The sequence below is a fragment of the Cariama cristata genome, unplaced genomic scaffold (genome assembly GCF_000690535.1).
Source record: "Cariama cristata isolate BGI_N322 unplaced genomic scaffold, ASM69053v1 scaffold6646, whole genome shotgun sequence".
NCBI classification, from domain to species: Eukaryota; Metazoa; Chordata; class Aves; order Cariamiformes; family Cariamidae; genus Cariama; species Cariama cristata.
In genome coordinates this window covers 202,863-220,044 of record NW_009621475.1, presented here as the reverse complement: position 1 = coordinate 220,044, position 17,182 = coordinate 202,863, and the positions used below count along the sequence as shown (strand labels likewise).

General features: G+C 41.6%; 1 protein-coding gene across 1 annotated transcript in view; it reads left to right on the top strand.

Annotated features, from left to right (window-relative positions):
* Positions 1 to 9,691: 9,691 nt before the first annotated feature.
* The window catches only part of HMBOX1 (homeobox containing 1), a 60,859-nt gene continuing 53,368 nt past the window's right edge, over positions 9,692 to 17,182 (top strand). The window contains exon 1 of the mRNA XM_009701972.1: positions 9,692 to 9,777. Within this exon, the coding sequence (XP_009700274.1) occupies positions 9,755 to 9,777 (23 nt within the window). The 5' untranslated portion in view covers positions 9,692 to 9,754. The remainder of the gene's footprint in view (positions 9,778 to 17,182) is intronic.

Sequence of the window (17,182 nt, the reverse complement as noted above, 5' to 3'; positions counted from 1 at the left end):
TTATTATGGGGAGAGAAAAAAAAAAAAAAAAGAGAAACAGAAAACTCGGATTACAGGTTTAGCAAGCATGAGCACATATTTCAGCATGTATTGCTGTATTTGTAATTGCCGAACTACTGATTTCTTGGAACTCTATTAACATTGTTAAGCAGTGTTCCAGACAGTCACTCCTATAAATCCCTGTTAATATGTTAAGCAGGAGAAGGCCTTTGCAAGAATAGTATTTAGCTGGCAAGTGATCTCCAGTTGGGGCGTGCTGTCTCGGCTAAAGGGGCAGATGGGGAAGGAACCGTGCTTGCTGTTGGGACGTCCTGCTTGAGCATCCTGTTGGTGTTTGCTTGAATGTTACTGTCACTTCTAATAGGTGCTTAGGAATATTTTATCTTTTGATTTGCTTATAAATAAGAGAGTGTATGATTCTGTACAGGGTGTCCTTCTAACAGTAAGGCCTGTAGTTTGCTGATCTCTTGCTCTCCTTCATAGCTATTCAGGCCATAAGTAATGACGTGAAAAACACCTCAGACAGTCAAACAAACAAATGTCCTTTTTGTGGACAGATACTGTTCTTTTTCAAGCATGCTATTCCAAATAATGAAGTGCCTCAAACACTAAAATTACAAAAGCACGTACCTAAATGCCCACCTTTTTGGTTTTTTTTTTTTTTAAATTTATTTTCATAACACCAGTGTAACGAGAACGTTTTCATCACTGCCAGTCTGCTGACTGAAGTCATCTCTGTGTCCTCTAAACTAGTCAGTGGGTAGAAGCAAGATAGAGTGTCTTGAATAAATCTGCCAGAGTACAGCTTTACCTTGGAGAAAAAAGATTGCCCTCTTTCACTTGCATCTGCTGACCCCTCTACCTCTGCAGGGGTGAAAGAGCCCCACAGGCTTTCTGGCAAAGCATGTGAAAAAGAAAACTTATATCGGGGCTGTTTGCTTGACATGGATAATACCTTTAGAGGTGGACCTGATGAAAGTCTAGGTCATCAGAGAGGAAGAAGAGGGGAAAGCAGAAGAGGAGGGTAGAGCTACAGATCATTATTTTGAGCACAGCCAGTTGACAAGGGCATGGGGATGGAAGGGGGCAAGGATACTCGTTTGATCTGCTGCTGCAGTGAGAACACATCTGCCAGATCCCAACGCAGTTCCAGCATCGCTGGCGGATGTGCGGATTCTCTGATAACTAATCGTATTCTGAAGTGAACAACAGATGGGTGCCCTATGACTTGTCATCAAACCTACCTTCAGTTGGAAGGCAGAGGGCGGGCATCAGCAAGACTGCCATGCTTGTAGTCTCCTTTTACGGCACAATTTTATACAGACTTGTTTAGGGATGGAAAAGGGTTGCACGCTTACTTTGTTACAGGTAAATGAGAGCTTGCAGAGCTTTTCAGAACACCATTTAATGTTTTGTGGAGTTCCTAACAAGTTTATTGTTTGTACAGCATGTTATCAGATTACTCTTTGGGAAAAGGGGATGATGATCCAAAACATCTCTTTTAAAAATGATAATACTTAAGTTTTATGCAGTATATTTGCTGTTACCAAGTGATACTACATTTCTGTTAACACTTTTTATGCCATACAGCAGTGCAAAAATAAAGGATTGTAAGGCATTACTTATTTCCCTTCCATGCTTGTTCCTGGTACTTGTGATGGCAGATACATTTCTGGTTTCTTTTCTTAGGTCAGCAGCTGGGTGTAGGATCTTCAGCTCACTTCAGCTGAACATGCATGCATCTTTGTATTCATATGGGATCGTGTAGTAGCGGTTTTCTGTGCCCATCAAGGGTCTGCAATACCCCTGTCTCGCAATTAATCTCCCTCTGTTGAGTGACCTGATGCCGATTACGATTTCTGGAATTCTGCTAAAGCAGGTTTGGTGGCATCTGCTAAGGTGTGTAGGGGTCTTCTGGAGAGTCATAAATGAAGGAAGGTCTCTGCCTGTTCCACACGGATGAATGCTGTCTTTTCTTGAGGCTGTTGTACATTTTGCAGTGCCTCCCGTTTTTGTGCTCTTGAACTTGCCTGTCACCAGCCACGACCTATGTGGCAACTGAGCGTTAGTCTCCATAGCGGACGTTTTTATCCTCTTTGGGACAAGGAAGATGCAGGTCTGAGTGGAACTGACAGCCAAAGAGGAAGGCCTGTCTTTAAAAGACTATACTTATTTTAAGTCCAACATATAAACCTGCACAGCTGCAAGATCAAAAGCCAAGCTCTGTAAGCACTGATTCTAGTAGCCTTGGTTAGTTGTCCTCTAGACATTGGGAAAACTGGTATGTTTTCTTATCTCTCTATGACCTGTTACTAGCAGGCTGAGATTAGTTTTTCAAAATTTTATGTCCCAGATGGATGTTCTGAAGGCACTGCTGACCATCTTGGACCTGCAGGATGCTGTACTGCTGTTGCTGGTTTTCCCTCAGTGGGGCACCTCTTGCCATGTGTGGTATGCAGGGCAGCTCTGTCAGGTTTTTCCCTAACATGAGTGGGCTCCCTACTGAGACCTGAAAACCGTGAGAGCAACAGTTTGTTTCTTGTTCCCAGTGTGCACTGTTGGGCATAGTGTGCTTGGTCTGCATCCTCTTGCACCCAAATTGCAGTCAAACAGGGTAATTCATTCCTCTGTGTCAAACCCGATACTTGGTACTAGCTATGCTAGAGAGATGGCAAACTTGGGGCACTTTAGGAGGTCAAGTTCTTCCACAGCATGCTGGATAGTAATTCACTTGAGCAGTCCCAGTTGGTGAGAAATTTAACTGCAGCATTATTGTAGTCATAACCACACAGGTTTGGACTGCACGTGAGCCTGGCTGAATAGACTTGGTTAGCAGAGGTGCTCATGTCTACCAGTATTCTGCAGCGGAGGTATGCTCGTGATATGCAGACATTATGCTTGGCAGTATAGAATCTTGTTTCAGTTGGCATATCCAGTGCTACTATGTCACTGTATTCCTAGCAGAAAACTGTCAAGGTAATTAGTGTTAATTGGGATCTTTTTTGAATGAGCCTCTCCGTTATCGTATGTTTGGCTCAGGCTTGGACTCAAGGACTTGGCAATCTCCCATCTGTACTTTTGTCCAGATGCCTTACGTATATGCCTTACGATGTAGATATCCACAGAGCTTCAAGGTATAATCCTTACTGTTGACATGTAAGTGCTTTAAATCTTCATTCTACTTTAGGGTATGTCTTGCGCATTGTAACTCTGTAGGAGTTAGCTGGCGTTGGACTGCTGCTTCAGCTCTCTGCTCTTGCCTGTTGTCTTCTGACAGGCAGTTACTAATTTTGTGACAGCTTCTGCTCTGTTGCAATGCAGCGTCAAACATTTTGAACCAAACCACTCAACTGAGAGTGACCATCTCCTTGAATTCTCTCACGCGTGAATGACCATCTCGCTCTTTCTCATCGGTTTCAGTGCTCAAACTCATCTAAGTGGATTAAGATAACTTGTTGGATCATTAAGGAAGTGGTCTTTGTAGCAACCGTTAGCTATCGCTGTTAGCTGTGCGTTCATGTGCCTTGCTGTCAGTCTTCCGCTGTTGGGATTCACTTGTAATTTTAGCCAGAAAAATTAATTCAAGCCTGACCTTTGGTTCCAGGCAAGTTTTTAGACATGGTTGGAGGGGACAGACAGACAGGGTAGGTGCTTGATACATTAAGACCGGAAGCTCATTTGTAAGCAATAATGAAAATATAACCCAGGCTTCTCTGCTGAAATGTGTCTGCAGATGTATCTTGATGACAGCATTTCATTTTCCAGCTGCCACTAAGGACAAAGCAATACTGAATTATGTCCTTTTGCTGGGACTGTATTGCCTTTTATCTCTCTGTGGGACTTCTGGAGTAAGTCAGGGTCCTTTCTAGTGAAACACAGATGAACTTTTCTGCCGTACTGGAAGCATTGGGTGAGTTTGGGAAACTTACTGGGTTTTGTGATCTCAGTCTTTCTGTAGAGAGGATCTGTTGCTAGTCTGCTTCAAATGGAGCCTGGCTTCTGGCTTGCACTCTTGGCAATTCCACTGAATTTGGGTAAGGAGGTTTCTTTTGCGTGGGGTTGGAGGCAGAAAAGAAGTGAGAAACCATTTTTACGGCAATCTTTGGCTAATAGTTCTGGGGAGATCTACTGCAGGATATGCTGTGGAAGCAATGATTTACTTGCTTGCTTTTTTAAGTTTACCAGCTGAGGCTTTTTCATAAGATTGAGGTGTGTGTTTTCTAAAGGGGGAACAGGCTTCTGTCAGTGGTTTCCCTTCAGTTAAAGAGTTCTGAGGAAGAAGAGGATCCTGTCAAAAAATTTTTGCTGCAAGCTTGGCAAGGTACTACTGTATTCCCTCACCATAATCCGAAAATGTGCTTTCTCCTGGGCTGTCCTGTAAAGGGTTTGGTAAACCAACACAGTCACAATAAGACTGAAAACAACATTGATGAGAGGTAACTTCCGAGCAGGTCCTTCAAGAATTTTTGTGTTTTTGCAAAGTATGCTCTCTTGCTCCCTTTGATTCACTGGTGCAGGTTGCCCAGAGAAGTGATGGAATCTCAAACCTTGGAGATACTCAAAAGCCATCTGGACATGGTCCTGGGCAATTGGCTCTGGGTGGCCCTGCTTCAGCAGGCGGTTTGGACAAAAGGACCTCCAGAGATCCCTTCCAACCTCAACCCTTCTGTGATTAGAAGGTCACAACCTGTCTCTTTTGCTAAGGCAGAGATCTTATCTTTTTATACCTTGTTACCTTGCAGCTGAGCCAACGTGCTCTTCACCATCTGTTCAAGGTAACCCAGAAGATGCAGCGAATGCAGTGACTGCGTTGCTTGTTTAGCAATGAGTCTTGACAAGAGCTTGTTGCACATCTTCTTGAGGGTCTGCACAAGACCATGCTCAAGGTACAAATCGATGTACTAACTTAAAGTAGTCAAATAACTTGGAGCCTGGAGCCTCAAGAAGCAACTCTTCTCTTTGTGTTGCAGTATGATGACCTTATGAAACTGGATCCTGTATATTGCCAAGCCACAGTGTGCACTCTGGAGGTGGCAGTTCTTAGAGAAGGTTCTTAACCTTGCTTTCCAGGGCAGAAGTGTAACACATCCTCAAGTCATATGGCAGAGCATTTTTATTTTTTTTTCCTAGTAGGCCTATTTTGGGAAAATGGGCTAGAGAGTCCTAGATTAGCTTTAGTATTTTGGATGCTAGTCCTACTTTTGTGCATGCACCCAGATGAATTTATCTTCAAGTTTTGATACAAATGCAGTACCCGGAGTTTTAAAAGCACTGGATAACAACAGCCTATCTGAATATCTCCCAAGAATAAAGGACTCCAAGCTGGCAAAGGAAGGCTTAACAGGAGCTACTGTCTGCAATCTGAAGCCAGACACATTCAAATTAGAAATGAAGTACAAAGTTCTAATGGAGAGGGTGATTAACCACTAGAATGAACTAGAATGGATGGATCCTTGGTCTCTTGCTGTTTTTGAGGCAAGATGCTTTCTGGACATAAGTTAAGTGAGGTAGCAGCTTTGTTTTACTTTACACTGGCCTCAGTGTAGAGAAGGTGAAGCAGATGAAATGTGACAGCCCATGTTTATAGACACGTGCATATGCACATGTGCAGACACACATGCACAGAGTCCAGCCAGAAGATCTGACGGTTCCTGCAGACCTTAAGCTGTACATTAAGTAAAAGACTTAGAACTTTGAAATCTTTGTCCCTTCTAGGAGAGGATTGGTTTGTAATTATGCATGGAGTTGGGAATCTGCCTTTATTACGAGTTCAGCACTGGTAGAGCTTCATTCTCAGGGCTGAATTTCTTCACCATCCGATGCACCAGATTAATCAAGCTGAAACTTGGTGGTTCTGCATTTCAATAGCTGGTAAAGTAATAGTCCTGTTGTCATAGTGGGGCCTATGTCCTCAAGCAGATACCATGTTCAGCCACAGATACTGTCCTGTGTGACTTTAAGTAAGAACGTAGCCCCTCTGTTCATGTTTCACTTTTGACAAAATGGTGATGTTTCTCTTCCTCAAGGACAAAAGCTTTTAATTTGTTATTTGTAAAGCCCTTTTTAAGAACTTACCAAGGAGGGTATAAGTGAAATACAAAGTGATGGCATTAATTTTTTTACTATGTGACTCACTCAGAAATTAAAAGGGAAAATGAATTTCTCTTCCAAATAAGTGATAGCAGCCCCATCTTTACCAAATGATTTCCTGCTTGCTTCTGCAGGGCGTTGTGGATCAGGGTGAACTATACTTCAAAACATTTAATTGCATACAGTGAGAAATGAAGAAAGCTGAAGTGGATCCCAAGAATGTATTAAAAATCTGAACTAAAATGAGAATGATTTCATGTCAAGTGAGACAAATGCAGAGTTGATACTCCAGTGCTTCACACTTCCACTTGTCCTTGGCACCGAGAAAATGAGATTTTTAATATCTGAAAAACAGATTGCCATGAAGACTCATCCATTGTAAATTTAAGCTGCCTTTATAGCAACTTAAGCTGGGGACAAGATTGTTCATTACATCTGATTCTACAACTGTGGCCATGATTTCCATATTAATACTGAATTTTTTTATTGTCTGTACCAGAAATAGGAAGGGAAGCTAGTAGTGTTTTCCCTGTGTTAGAAGATAATTTATTTAATGAATAATGCGAAAAGGGCAAAGGTTTCTAAGTTCTTGCTTGCATATCAACTATAGGTAGTAGTGACACCTGCCTTTGCTGCTGTGGTCAAACCTGGTTTGGTGGTTCGGTTTATGCTAAAAGGAAACTGAGGGAAAGGGGGGTGTTGGTGCGTGATTTCAGAATCGTGATTTGTTGTTGGCAGTAATTAGGTTGTTTTGGGTTGAAATTTTTTGACTAAAATTGTAGGCGAGGGGTTGCTTGTTTCCCATCTGATGTGCCCTTAAATTACAAAAACATTTAAGCAACCTTTACATGCGTATGGGGGCAGGGAGCGTATTTCTATGCCACTGAACTTTAGACCAAGGTTGAGTCAAAGACTATTTGTAACCCTTTTCAATAGCAGCTGTTCTGTTCTGGCATCAGACATAGGAAGCACTAGCTTCCTCTCCTTTCTGTGTAGCTGCATTTGCTTTCACAGGTCCAGCTACCCAGGCAGACCTGAGGTTGCCCCGACCTGCCTTACTGCTTGGTTCTCTCTGTGACAGTTTGCGATTGCATTCAGACTGTAATACTGCCGCCTCAACCTTTAACATAGCCAAAATGGAGAATTTCTCTTATTTTCTCATGAACTCTCTCCTGAACTTTTCTCATGAAATGCTCTCATCCTCTGTCTGCGCTCACAGATTTGGAGTCTCTTGGAAAAGTTCCTTCTTCCTTCTCTGTTCACGTCCCAGATTTGGTCTAGATCCTAATGGCTCTTCATTTATAACATCTGAGGTCTGTACCATTTTTTTTCATCCCCATTAGTATCACTATTATCATTGTCCTGCCTTTGTCATCTCACACCTGAGTTACTGCAGCCTTTTCTTTGGCTCTCTCTCTCGTCTCCTCGTGTTCCAGTTTTAATACCGCGTTTCATGATGATGGAAGGTGATCTTTTCTTTCCTTTCTGGGTTCTGTTCTTTGCTTCTTCCACGCACCTTACCCTGGAAGCAAATCCTCCTCTGAGGAATCCAGTTCTCTATTGTTAGCCTCTCTGACCTTCAGAAAGTTTGTATATGTTTAAGTCTAATTTGTTCCTCTTTGAAAAACAAAACAGCTGTCTGTATTAAACTCCAAATTTGGCAATAAGTCAACAGCATGATCTCATATTTTTTGTGACTGCTTCGGGGAATATGTTTTTAATGTAGTTAAGAGATTTAACAGAGAAGTATTTTGGTGTAGAACTGTCTTTAAAAGGTTTGGGGTGGCTGACTGTGAGGGACTTGTGTGTTTGTCTTTTCCATCCATCAGTACTTCGGTGATGCGGTTTCTCTCCAATGCCACAGTACGTGACCTGTGACAGTCTGCTGGGACCACTCCTCTTGTCTGTGGCCTTGCTCTTGGCGATCTCCTTTCCTGGAGAGGAACACGGCAACTCGAGACCTAGACATACGGGCCAAATTAATTGTTTTGGAAGTGGCAGCAGCCGGCTCTCAGCAACTCCCCTCCCCGAAAACACCCAGTGCTTTCCTTTGCCACATCTGGGTGGGAGCAGTCATGTTGGGCGGGCTTAAACCCCTGGGAAAGCTGGTGGCCAGAAGGTGACTGCTGCTACTTCTGGAACAGCTCATTCAGCCCAGCCTTTTGCCCTGAGAGTTACTAAGTCTTTTCGCGAAGGGAAAAAAAAAGAAAAAAGCCACACAAACGACGGCCTGAGAGTTACTAAGTCTTTTCGCGAAGGAAAAAAAAAAGAAGAAAGCCACACAAACGATGATGTAGTCTGTGTATGCCCAGTGGACTCTGTCTGGAACAAGTGCAGTTCTTCCCCAAAGACTCTAGCAGGTGTGGTAGAGGAAGAGTCACTCCATGGTGTCTGGACCAGTCTTAACTACTGAGAAGAGCCAAGATGTGTCCGTCTGCAAGGCTTGGTTGCTAGTATTACAGACATCTCTTTATGGCAGAGTAAATTATCCTATGCAAATCCCTGTGCTACTCTACCCACTTATTTTCTATTCCAGCTCACATATGCCGATAGCCTGAAGTGTAAATATTCTCTCTAGTTCTTTCTGCATCTACCTGGATATAATATCCTGCCTTTCTCTTCCTCGTTGGTTAACAGTTTGACTTTTTGAAGTACTTTCCGTCCATGTTCGTTTGCGGAGAAAGGCATCAGCAGTGATAACTAAAGAAAATTCTATTAGGTCATTCCTTTTCAGAACATAGTACCTGTCTTCTAAGCTCTTGGCGGATGTTAGCCAAATAATCCTTTTAATAGCTTTTGTGAGTTAAAAGGGTAGGTAACTGTCATAAGGCTAAATGATTGCATAGATTAATTTACTTGTGGCCAAAAGAAATCAATTGTAATTTAAATTTTTGTCTCTGTACTGATTGCGCTACCAGACATCAGCCTTCTCCTTGGGAATGTACCATGTGAATTGAAATATATGTCTGTGATTATATGTGGATCTGGATTAGTTACAGATTATCCAGAGTAATGTGATTGGACATTTCCAGTTTTTAACCTGTGGATGTACAGGAGCTCAGAATACTCAGCTAGTTGGCCTTGTTTAGATCTGTGAAGTATCCATTAATAATTTGAGTCATTATAATTCATAGGGTGTTTGGATGTAGAAGAATATTTGCCAGACTGTAAGACCATGGGTCTGTTGCAAACCGTGTCAAAGCTCTCACTGAAGGAAGGCAAAGTGAAGAAAGAGGGTGAGGCTTTAATTGGCCATTTAAAAAAAGAATAAATTGAAAGATGATATAAGAAAATTCAGTGGTTCCAGGGAGCATTTTTCTTAACCATGGGTATATTTAGTGATTGGTATACATTCTACTGCCTTTTAGCAGAGGGATGGATTGGGTGATTGAGAAGGATCCTGAAGGCGTCTGTCTGATTTTGTTTCTTTATTTGTTTGTTTTTAATGAGAAATGATTTGGTGCTACTGCCTGGTGAAACTGCCGTAAGGTTGCCCTCTGTAAGCCAATTGTATAATTGTAGGTGGGCTAACAAGAAGTCAGAATGTATTTGCCTTTCATAGAAATCTCAAATGTTCTTGTGTCTTTTCATTGTGTCTTACAGAATGGTGAATAACACTGAAGACCCTCAAGAGGCTTTATAACGTCCCATCCCCATGTAAAGTATGCTCAGAACTTTTCCAGTAGTGTAAGTACAAACTAAAAGAATCTACAAAAATTAAGAGTTGTTTGGTGGGTTTTTTTGTGTTAAATTCTTGAAAAAGAGCAGGGTAATGGTTACAATGACTATCAGAAGTTGGCTAAATTGGAGAATTCCACTGGTTTGGTATTTGCTAGACATTTAAACCAGGGAACAGTAGCATTTAATTCCTCACTTGGTCTGGATAATATGTTGTTTGTACTTCTGCTTTCTTGTCACTGAAGGAGAAGGAAAATCATGCAGTTCTTAGAAAGTCAAGTCTTGATCAGAGAAAAGGTAGTGTTAAGAGAGCTCTTCCGTACATCTACGGACTGTACTAGAGAGATACCAGAGCTGTGCAAGAGAGTTTAGCGCCACTACAGGCTTGGTGAAAGGGGATGAGTACACCGTTAACACAGTATTATGTAGCAAAGGCAGAAAACCTGAGGTACTAAACCTAACATTAGAATTGGATGTGATGGTCCAAGCAACCACTGCTGTATTTTGAATCCTAGTACAAATTGAAGTTGTCTAAATCTCATCATTTTAAATGACTTCTATCATGAATCTTCAGTGTAATTGGTATCCATGCTGTTCTTCAGTAAATAAGCAAATTAATTCAAAGTTTGAAGCTTGTCAGGCTGAAAGGAAAAGCTTGACCTGTACTGTGCTGTCATCCATCTGTGTCACTGACCAGTCCTATATCACTGTTCCCCATGCCTCTTTTATAGGCATGACCAGATGTTTGTCCACTGGCAATCGGATTCTTGAGAAGCTTTGACCTCTTGACTTCTGATTGTACCTTCTGTCAGACTGAGTTGGAAAGAGAAATCCTATCTACAGAATAGGTAGCAAGAAACTGGGCTGCTGTGAACACGGTCAAATTTTCCCAGTTGGGAATATTTCAGGGATGAAGATTATTCGTCTAGTGCATGGACATTCACAGTGCAAGTGGCTGTGCAGTCAGACTTCTGTAGAGGGAGTCTGTTGTGGTTTAACCCCAGCCGGCAACTAAGTACTGCAGCCGCTTGCTTACTCCCCTGCCTCACCCTGGTGGGATGGGCAGGAGAGTTGGAAAAAGGTAGAACCCATGGGTTGAGATAAGAACAGTTTAGTAATTGAAACAAAATACTATAATAATAATAACTGTAATGGAAAGGGAGATAGCAAAGAAAGAGGGAGGAATAAAACCCAAGAAAAACAAGTGATGCACAATACAATTGCTTACTACTCGCTGACCGATGCCCAGCAAGTCCCTGAGCAGTGATTGTCATCTCCCAGCCAACTCACCCCAGTTTCTGTACTGGGCGTGACGTTCTATGGTATGGAATGTCCCTTTTGCTGGTTCGGGTCAGCTGTCCTGGCTGTGCTCCCTCTCAGCTTCTTGAGCACCTCCTTGTTGGCAGAGCCTGGGAAACTGAAAAGTCCTTGACTTAGAGTAAGCACTGCTTAGCAACAACTAAACCATCCGGGTGTTATCAACATTATTCTCATGCTACATCCAAAACCACAGCACTGTACCAGCTACTAGGAAGAAAATTAATTCTATCTGAGCTGAAAGCAGGACAGAGTCACAGCAAAAACTTAACGACTTCCAGGGGTTTTGTGTTGGAAACTAAACTACCAATGTGTTTCAAAAAGAGTTCTTGATAAAATGATTAATTAATTAGTTATTTTCTATTGCTGGTGGCTTAGTCTTCTATTCAAAACTAGTGGTTTCCTACTTACTTGCCAGTCCCCTGAGCCACCTCCTCTTCTTTCTTTTAGCTGGAAATATGTTGGATTTCAGTATTAGAATCGCCACTTGAAATTGTAAAGATCTAGTTCACAGCAGGAAAGAAGTCTGGAGGTAAGGCCACATTGCCCTGTGCATCTTTATTATACTGGTAATTCAGTTTGCAGAGTGATCTTAGAGCTCCTCTGTGCTTTGTTTGAGCACAAGGACAGTCTGTGAGCTTTAACTTTGACTCAGACTTTTAACATAAATTTCCAAACTGTGAATTATATAGTTTTAATTTCCTGTGCTTAAGCTAGGTTTCAGTCATGTTCTGCCCCTGTGCAATTTTAGGTGGATATTGTGTTCTGTTGCTTTCTGGAATCGTTGTGGCACATTGATGTGTCCTGTTCATCAGCTGCCACCCTCCATCAGAGAAGGAGCAGCTTTTTCGATTTACTCCAGTATATGTGCAGTTAATATGGTCATCAAGAATGCATTATAAGTATAGGTGAATAATTTTTGACTGAGTGAAAGCTGGGGTGAGCCTATTTGGAGGGGATTAGAGAGTATTAAATTAGAGGAAATGAGCCAAGATGACCCATTTAGGTATAAAGTTTCCAGATCAAACCAGAGAGATCTTTTAAAAAGGATAAGTGGGCATTGTGGTTTCAGAAGGGGAAAGAAGAAAACAGAGTGTTTTGGTTTTGTTTTTTTTTTTTTAAAAAAAAGTTTTAACTTAAATACTGAATAAGATTAAAATTGAACGATCTTAAAACTATCATGGTTAGAGGGTAGTCTGTCTACTTCTACCGTGGGGCAGCATCCTCTGTCAGAAGAGCAAAGTAGGCAGCTGGCTGCAGTTACCATTTCACCTACCTAAATTTTATCCGCAGTTGGATGAGAGTCAGTACTCGAGAGGAATTTGAGGCATGGTATGAACACAAGATTCTTGATTTTGGTCTCATAAGAATTAGTTATTTATCTGAAACTAAGTCCTTCTGTAGCCAATGCAAGTATATCTCTGTTAGATTCTCCATAAATATAATGGGAGTAATTACTTGTACTTCACAGGCTCACAGCAGTATTGATTAATTAATATGTGTTAATAGTGAGATATGACCATCAATATTTGTGTTGCATCTTTCAAATTATCTCTCAGAATATGATTTCTGATAGAGCTGGACAGTTTCAACATCGTCACTTAAAGTTTACCTGAACTATTAGGCTCTTGCTTATGAATCTAACTACCAGCAATGACAGAGCTGTCTTGGGAGTGAGTAAAGCCTGCTGAGTGGAAAGAAAATCAGTGTGAGTAATGCAGATGAAAAAGGTCTAGAATGAAGCCTTGCCATCATTTAGGAAAAACAACAGAAAGAAGGGAATGGCTATGCGAACGATACAAAAGTCAGCACACATTGAAGAACAGACAGTGGAGTTACAGCGGCTAAAAAAGTCACCACATGGCTGAGCTGTGTTAACTGTCCAACTTCCTTGAAACGTGACATGAAACATGTTAATTAAACTTGGGTGAAAGAGGCCTCAGCTGATTTGCTCCTTTTGTCTTCGGTGACAAGATATCATGTAAATAGTTGGTGGCTGTAGGCATGTTCAGTTGGCATCTTAAGCTTCCTTAACTGAAACAATGTCTTGTCTGAGCCCTTAGTTTTACTTTAAGATAAATCAGATGAGTTAAATCATGATTTCACAGGCAGCTGAGCCACTCTGAAAGGGACCTAAAAGAAAACTTATTGCATGTGTGCCTCTTATGCCTGCTTCTGCTTTTGGCCAAATTGGCTTGTCCCCATCTGTTGAGTTGGCAATAGCAATCATTAGAGCCTTCTCTAAGCTAATTCATCTCACTAACCCAGACAGAAACTAGCTATGGGTGGGTTGGCTGCTTGGTTGATTGGTCTTCCTGCTGGGTTAATGAACTGAACTGGTCTGTGGAGATCTCCCCTAAGTCTTGGAGCTGTGCAGAAGGGCAGAACATTAGGTTATAGGTCAGTTCACCATCTCTTGTGCATCAGGACTTGCATCTATAGGTGTTCTCCTGCTCTGAGCAGGACGTGGAAAGATTTTGACTTGCCCTGAGAATGTAGACTGGGTCTTCTTTATGCCGTGAAAGAGAAAATTTCCCTAGTTGAGGTCTGGGCTACACAAAGTGATGTTTGTTGCTTGAAGAGCATTAATTAGGACATGTTTCTTTCTGAAATTCTTTAAATAAAATAAAACTCTAATATGGAAGCAACTGTGGCCAAAAGCCCGTGTTTCTGCCATTATGATTTATATTGTTCAGGGAGCTGCTGTTATCGATTCCCAAGTTGTTCTGCAAGTACAATCTTTATGTCTTTACTAAGACTGCATGCCGGTAAAACTACACTTGCAAACTGTTTTCTGGTGGAAAAAAAAAATTTGCTTTGTAGTTAAGTGCAAAATTGGGGGTATATAAGTTTCAGTTATTTGCTGGGTTTGCATTTTAGTTTTCTGAAGTAACAAATTTCTCTTTGAGGAAAGTGTGTTGATTGGTAACTGCTGGCGATAGATCACGAGGGCGAAAGAAGGTGCCTGAAATACTTCAGAATGTCTCTTTTTCTTTACGTGTGGAAGAGAGGTGGTGGAAATCCTGGTGATGGCATTGCTTGAAACTTGTCCTACACCTTGTCATATTTGATGCTATAGATGGACCCTGTAGGATGGCTGTGTGGTGAGATAATGCTCAAAGTTTGGCCAGGCACTTGGTCTGCCTTCTTGCAGAGTGCCTGTGTGATTTTGAACAAGTCATTTTGACTTGTCTGAAGGCTATCCCCTTTCTGTGAGCTGTTGGTCTCAAAAATTAGCATGATTTTAATTCCCCACCTCACAGGGATATTCTATAGAAAGATGTGTTTCAAGTATTTACATACTCCACCTAGCAGAATTATTAGAGAAGAAATCTGAGATTCTGTCTGGATTTTAATAAAGGATTGGTCAAATTCTGAAGTGAACTGGAGGAGGCAGAAGTCAGCAGTATACCTACCTGTGTAATCTTGACAGCTGAAAATATGTGACTTGCCAGTCAGGTGTCACAGGCCTACATCTCAGTTTTATTGCCACGATGGCACTGTTTCTTCGTGTGGGTTAAAGACAGCATTTCAGTGTGTTGGTGAGATTTGCTTAGCTGTGTAACTCAGACACACAAGTCTGCCCTGATTCTGTTACATTGCTTATATATCCAAAGTTTAGTCTTCAGCTCCCAAATCCAAGAGCTCCTCCTTTGCTCTTGGCACAGGTTTGGGCTTTGGGCCCTGGTTCAGCACTCAACTGCCACTACAGCTTTTCTCTGTGTTTGTTAGTCCTTCTGATCCCTCACTGTGCCCTTGAATCCAGCCTCAGAGTTTGAATTCCTGCCTCGTTGCTGTAGAATTGCAACAATAGTAGGAAACCCAGATTTTAGAAGTAGGGAAGGTTAGGGTTAGACAGATAAGGTATCAGTGTGAATCAGTCTGTACCTTGAGTAGAATTCAGAAGTATCTGGCTCCCAGCCGTGTGCTTAGTCAGAGGTCAGTCCCTTTTGTAAGACTTGGATTATGACAATAATTGGCATTTATATTTTTGCCTTGTAAGATCAATCTCAAGTTCTCTCTCTCTTTCTCAAAGACGTAAAGCGGATACTATAAAGCAGAGTAAGTTACCCAAGTGGAATCAGTGGCAAAATTGCTAGCATTTGCTTACTGCCAGCGTGCCAGCATCCAGTAAAAAACATTTTATCGGCAGTGAAGAATCTCAAAGACTGAGTGGGAAGAACAGCTTATGTAGAAGTAGTGAATCTGGGTTTGAGGCTCTATAGCTGAGAAACTTGAATCCTCCTGAAGAAATGATATGTTGATATTCTGCTCTCAGCTTGCCTTCTATAATTTGTGTAGCGGTGAGTATTTGATTACGTTGGATTTATTTTCAGAAGTTTCAGGCTGCTCTTATTAATTGTCACCATTTTGATCGAAAGCGTATGGCAGTGTTCTGCATTCCTAAGACAGTGTTTTGCATTCATAAACAGAACCGGTGACGTTTAACCTCGATAGATCAGCTTGTAGTCTGATTTCACTCCTTGCTGCAATGTGAGGTTTTCGTTTCCCTGGGATGAGAGCAGTCATTACAAGCATTACATTTTGTTTGTGAATCAGGATGAATGGGAGTAGAGTCCTCTTTGAAAATCAGAACTAAGAGATGCAACTGCAGGAGATAATTATGCTAACGTATGGATAAGGATGGCTCTGTGTTCGTTGACATGATGAGCACTTGAGGCCTGATTTTTTTAGTTTTTTTTTTTTCTTCCTCTCTTGAAAACTGGTACAACTCCACTGAAAATACTGGAGTTGCAACTGATGAGCATAAGTGTTGGCTTAGATGAGTCAGATCCTTAATCCTCTGTTGCGCCCCAGAATTCATAGCATCAACTACTGTTTTGAAGGCAGCTTTGCTTAAGCAAAGCTTTTGCAAAGCTTTGGGCATTTCTGAAATATTTAAGTTGGTTGTGAATAAAAGGAGATGCACTTGTTCAGTAAGAACAGAAAAGGCCAAAGCTTGGATTTCAGAGGACTAGATAGCGTTATGCCCTAAATGTCCCAAGTTTGTTCCAACAGTGCCTTAGAGCTGCACTTGATGGGTTACAATGTGTGCATGGGGTGCACCATTTACTTTGTGGTATACATCAACTGCTCTGTTTGTGGAGCAGCTATAGCTCAGAATGAAAGTCCCTCTCTTGAACATCTTGTAAGAACCAGCTGCATCCTCTGGGATGCGTAACAGTGGGTGAGATGTAAAAAAGGAAGGAGGAGTGAATGAAACTTTGCCTGGGCCCTCGGATCTCATAAAAATGTATGGAGAGAGAAACAAGCTTGCATAATGGCAAGCATAGTTAAAAAATTAACAGACCGGACAGCTGGAAGTGGAGTTTCTTTGTAGTCACTGGTTTTGATAGAAAGCATCCAGAGCGGTAGCTCATGTGGATTAGGTTGTTGAATATCAGGCCAGTTGATAAGCAAATTATATTGCCTGTGGAAATAACACCACCCTTAATATAAATTTTTTTTGCTTCTGTCTAGATAGAGAATTCACATAGAAGGGAAACATAGGAGCCTAGTCATACCGAACAAGGATCCTTACACCGACGCATGGTCTGGGGACTGGGCGTGCAAAGCCAGCCTGCTCTCTCTTCTATATGTCTTTAATAGCTGGAGGGCATCCATCTGCGCTCCATTCTCACTAGTACTATATGCACATACACACAGGAAGAACTCTTTAGCCTGCCAGTTTCTAAGCTGTGAGAAAGACTGTGATAGTTAAAATACTTGTTTAGTTAACTAGTTGTAGAAAGTAATTTTTTTGCTGTATACGTTGGGATAACCTGCTTCAGCTGAAAAACCACAGTTTTACCTTGTGATTTTGTCCTTCCATTTGAAGGGCAAGATTGTGTTCAATGACGGCAAGAAAGTGGATGTTATGTTGCAAAAAATGATGGTGCTATAAAAGATAAGATTACAAATTCTGGAGATACTGTTAACAGGAGAGTGTAGTGCTGTTAGGGTCCTGCCCTGGACCAGCAGTGTATGCCGTGTGTCAAAGAAGGGTAGAAGTTCACATCTCTCCTCATCTTCTTTGCCACAGTTGATGTGACCTTATCAGAATCATTCTTAAACCAATTACCAGACCTAGGATCCT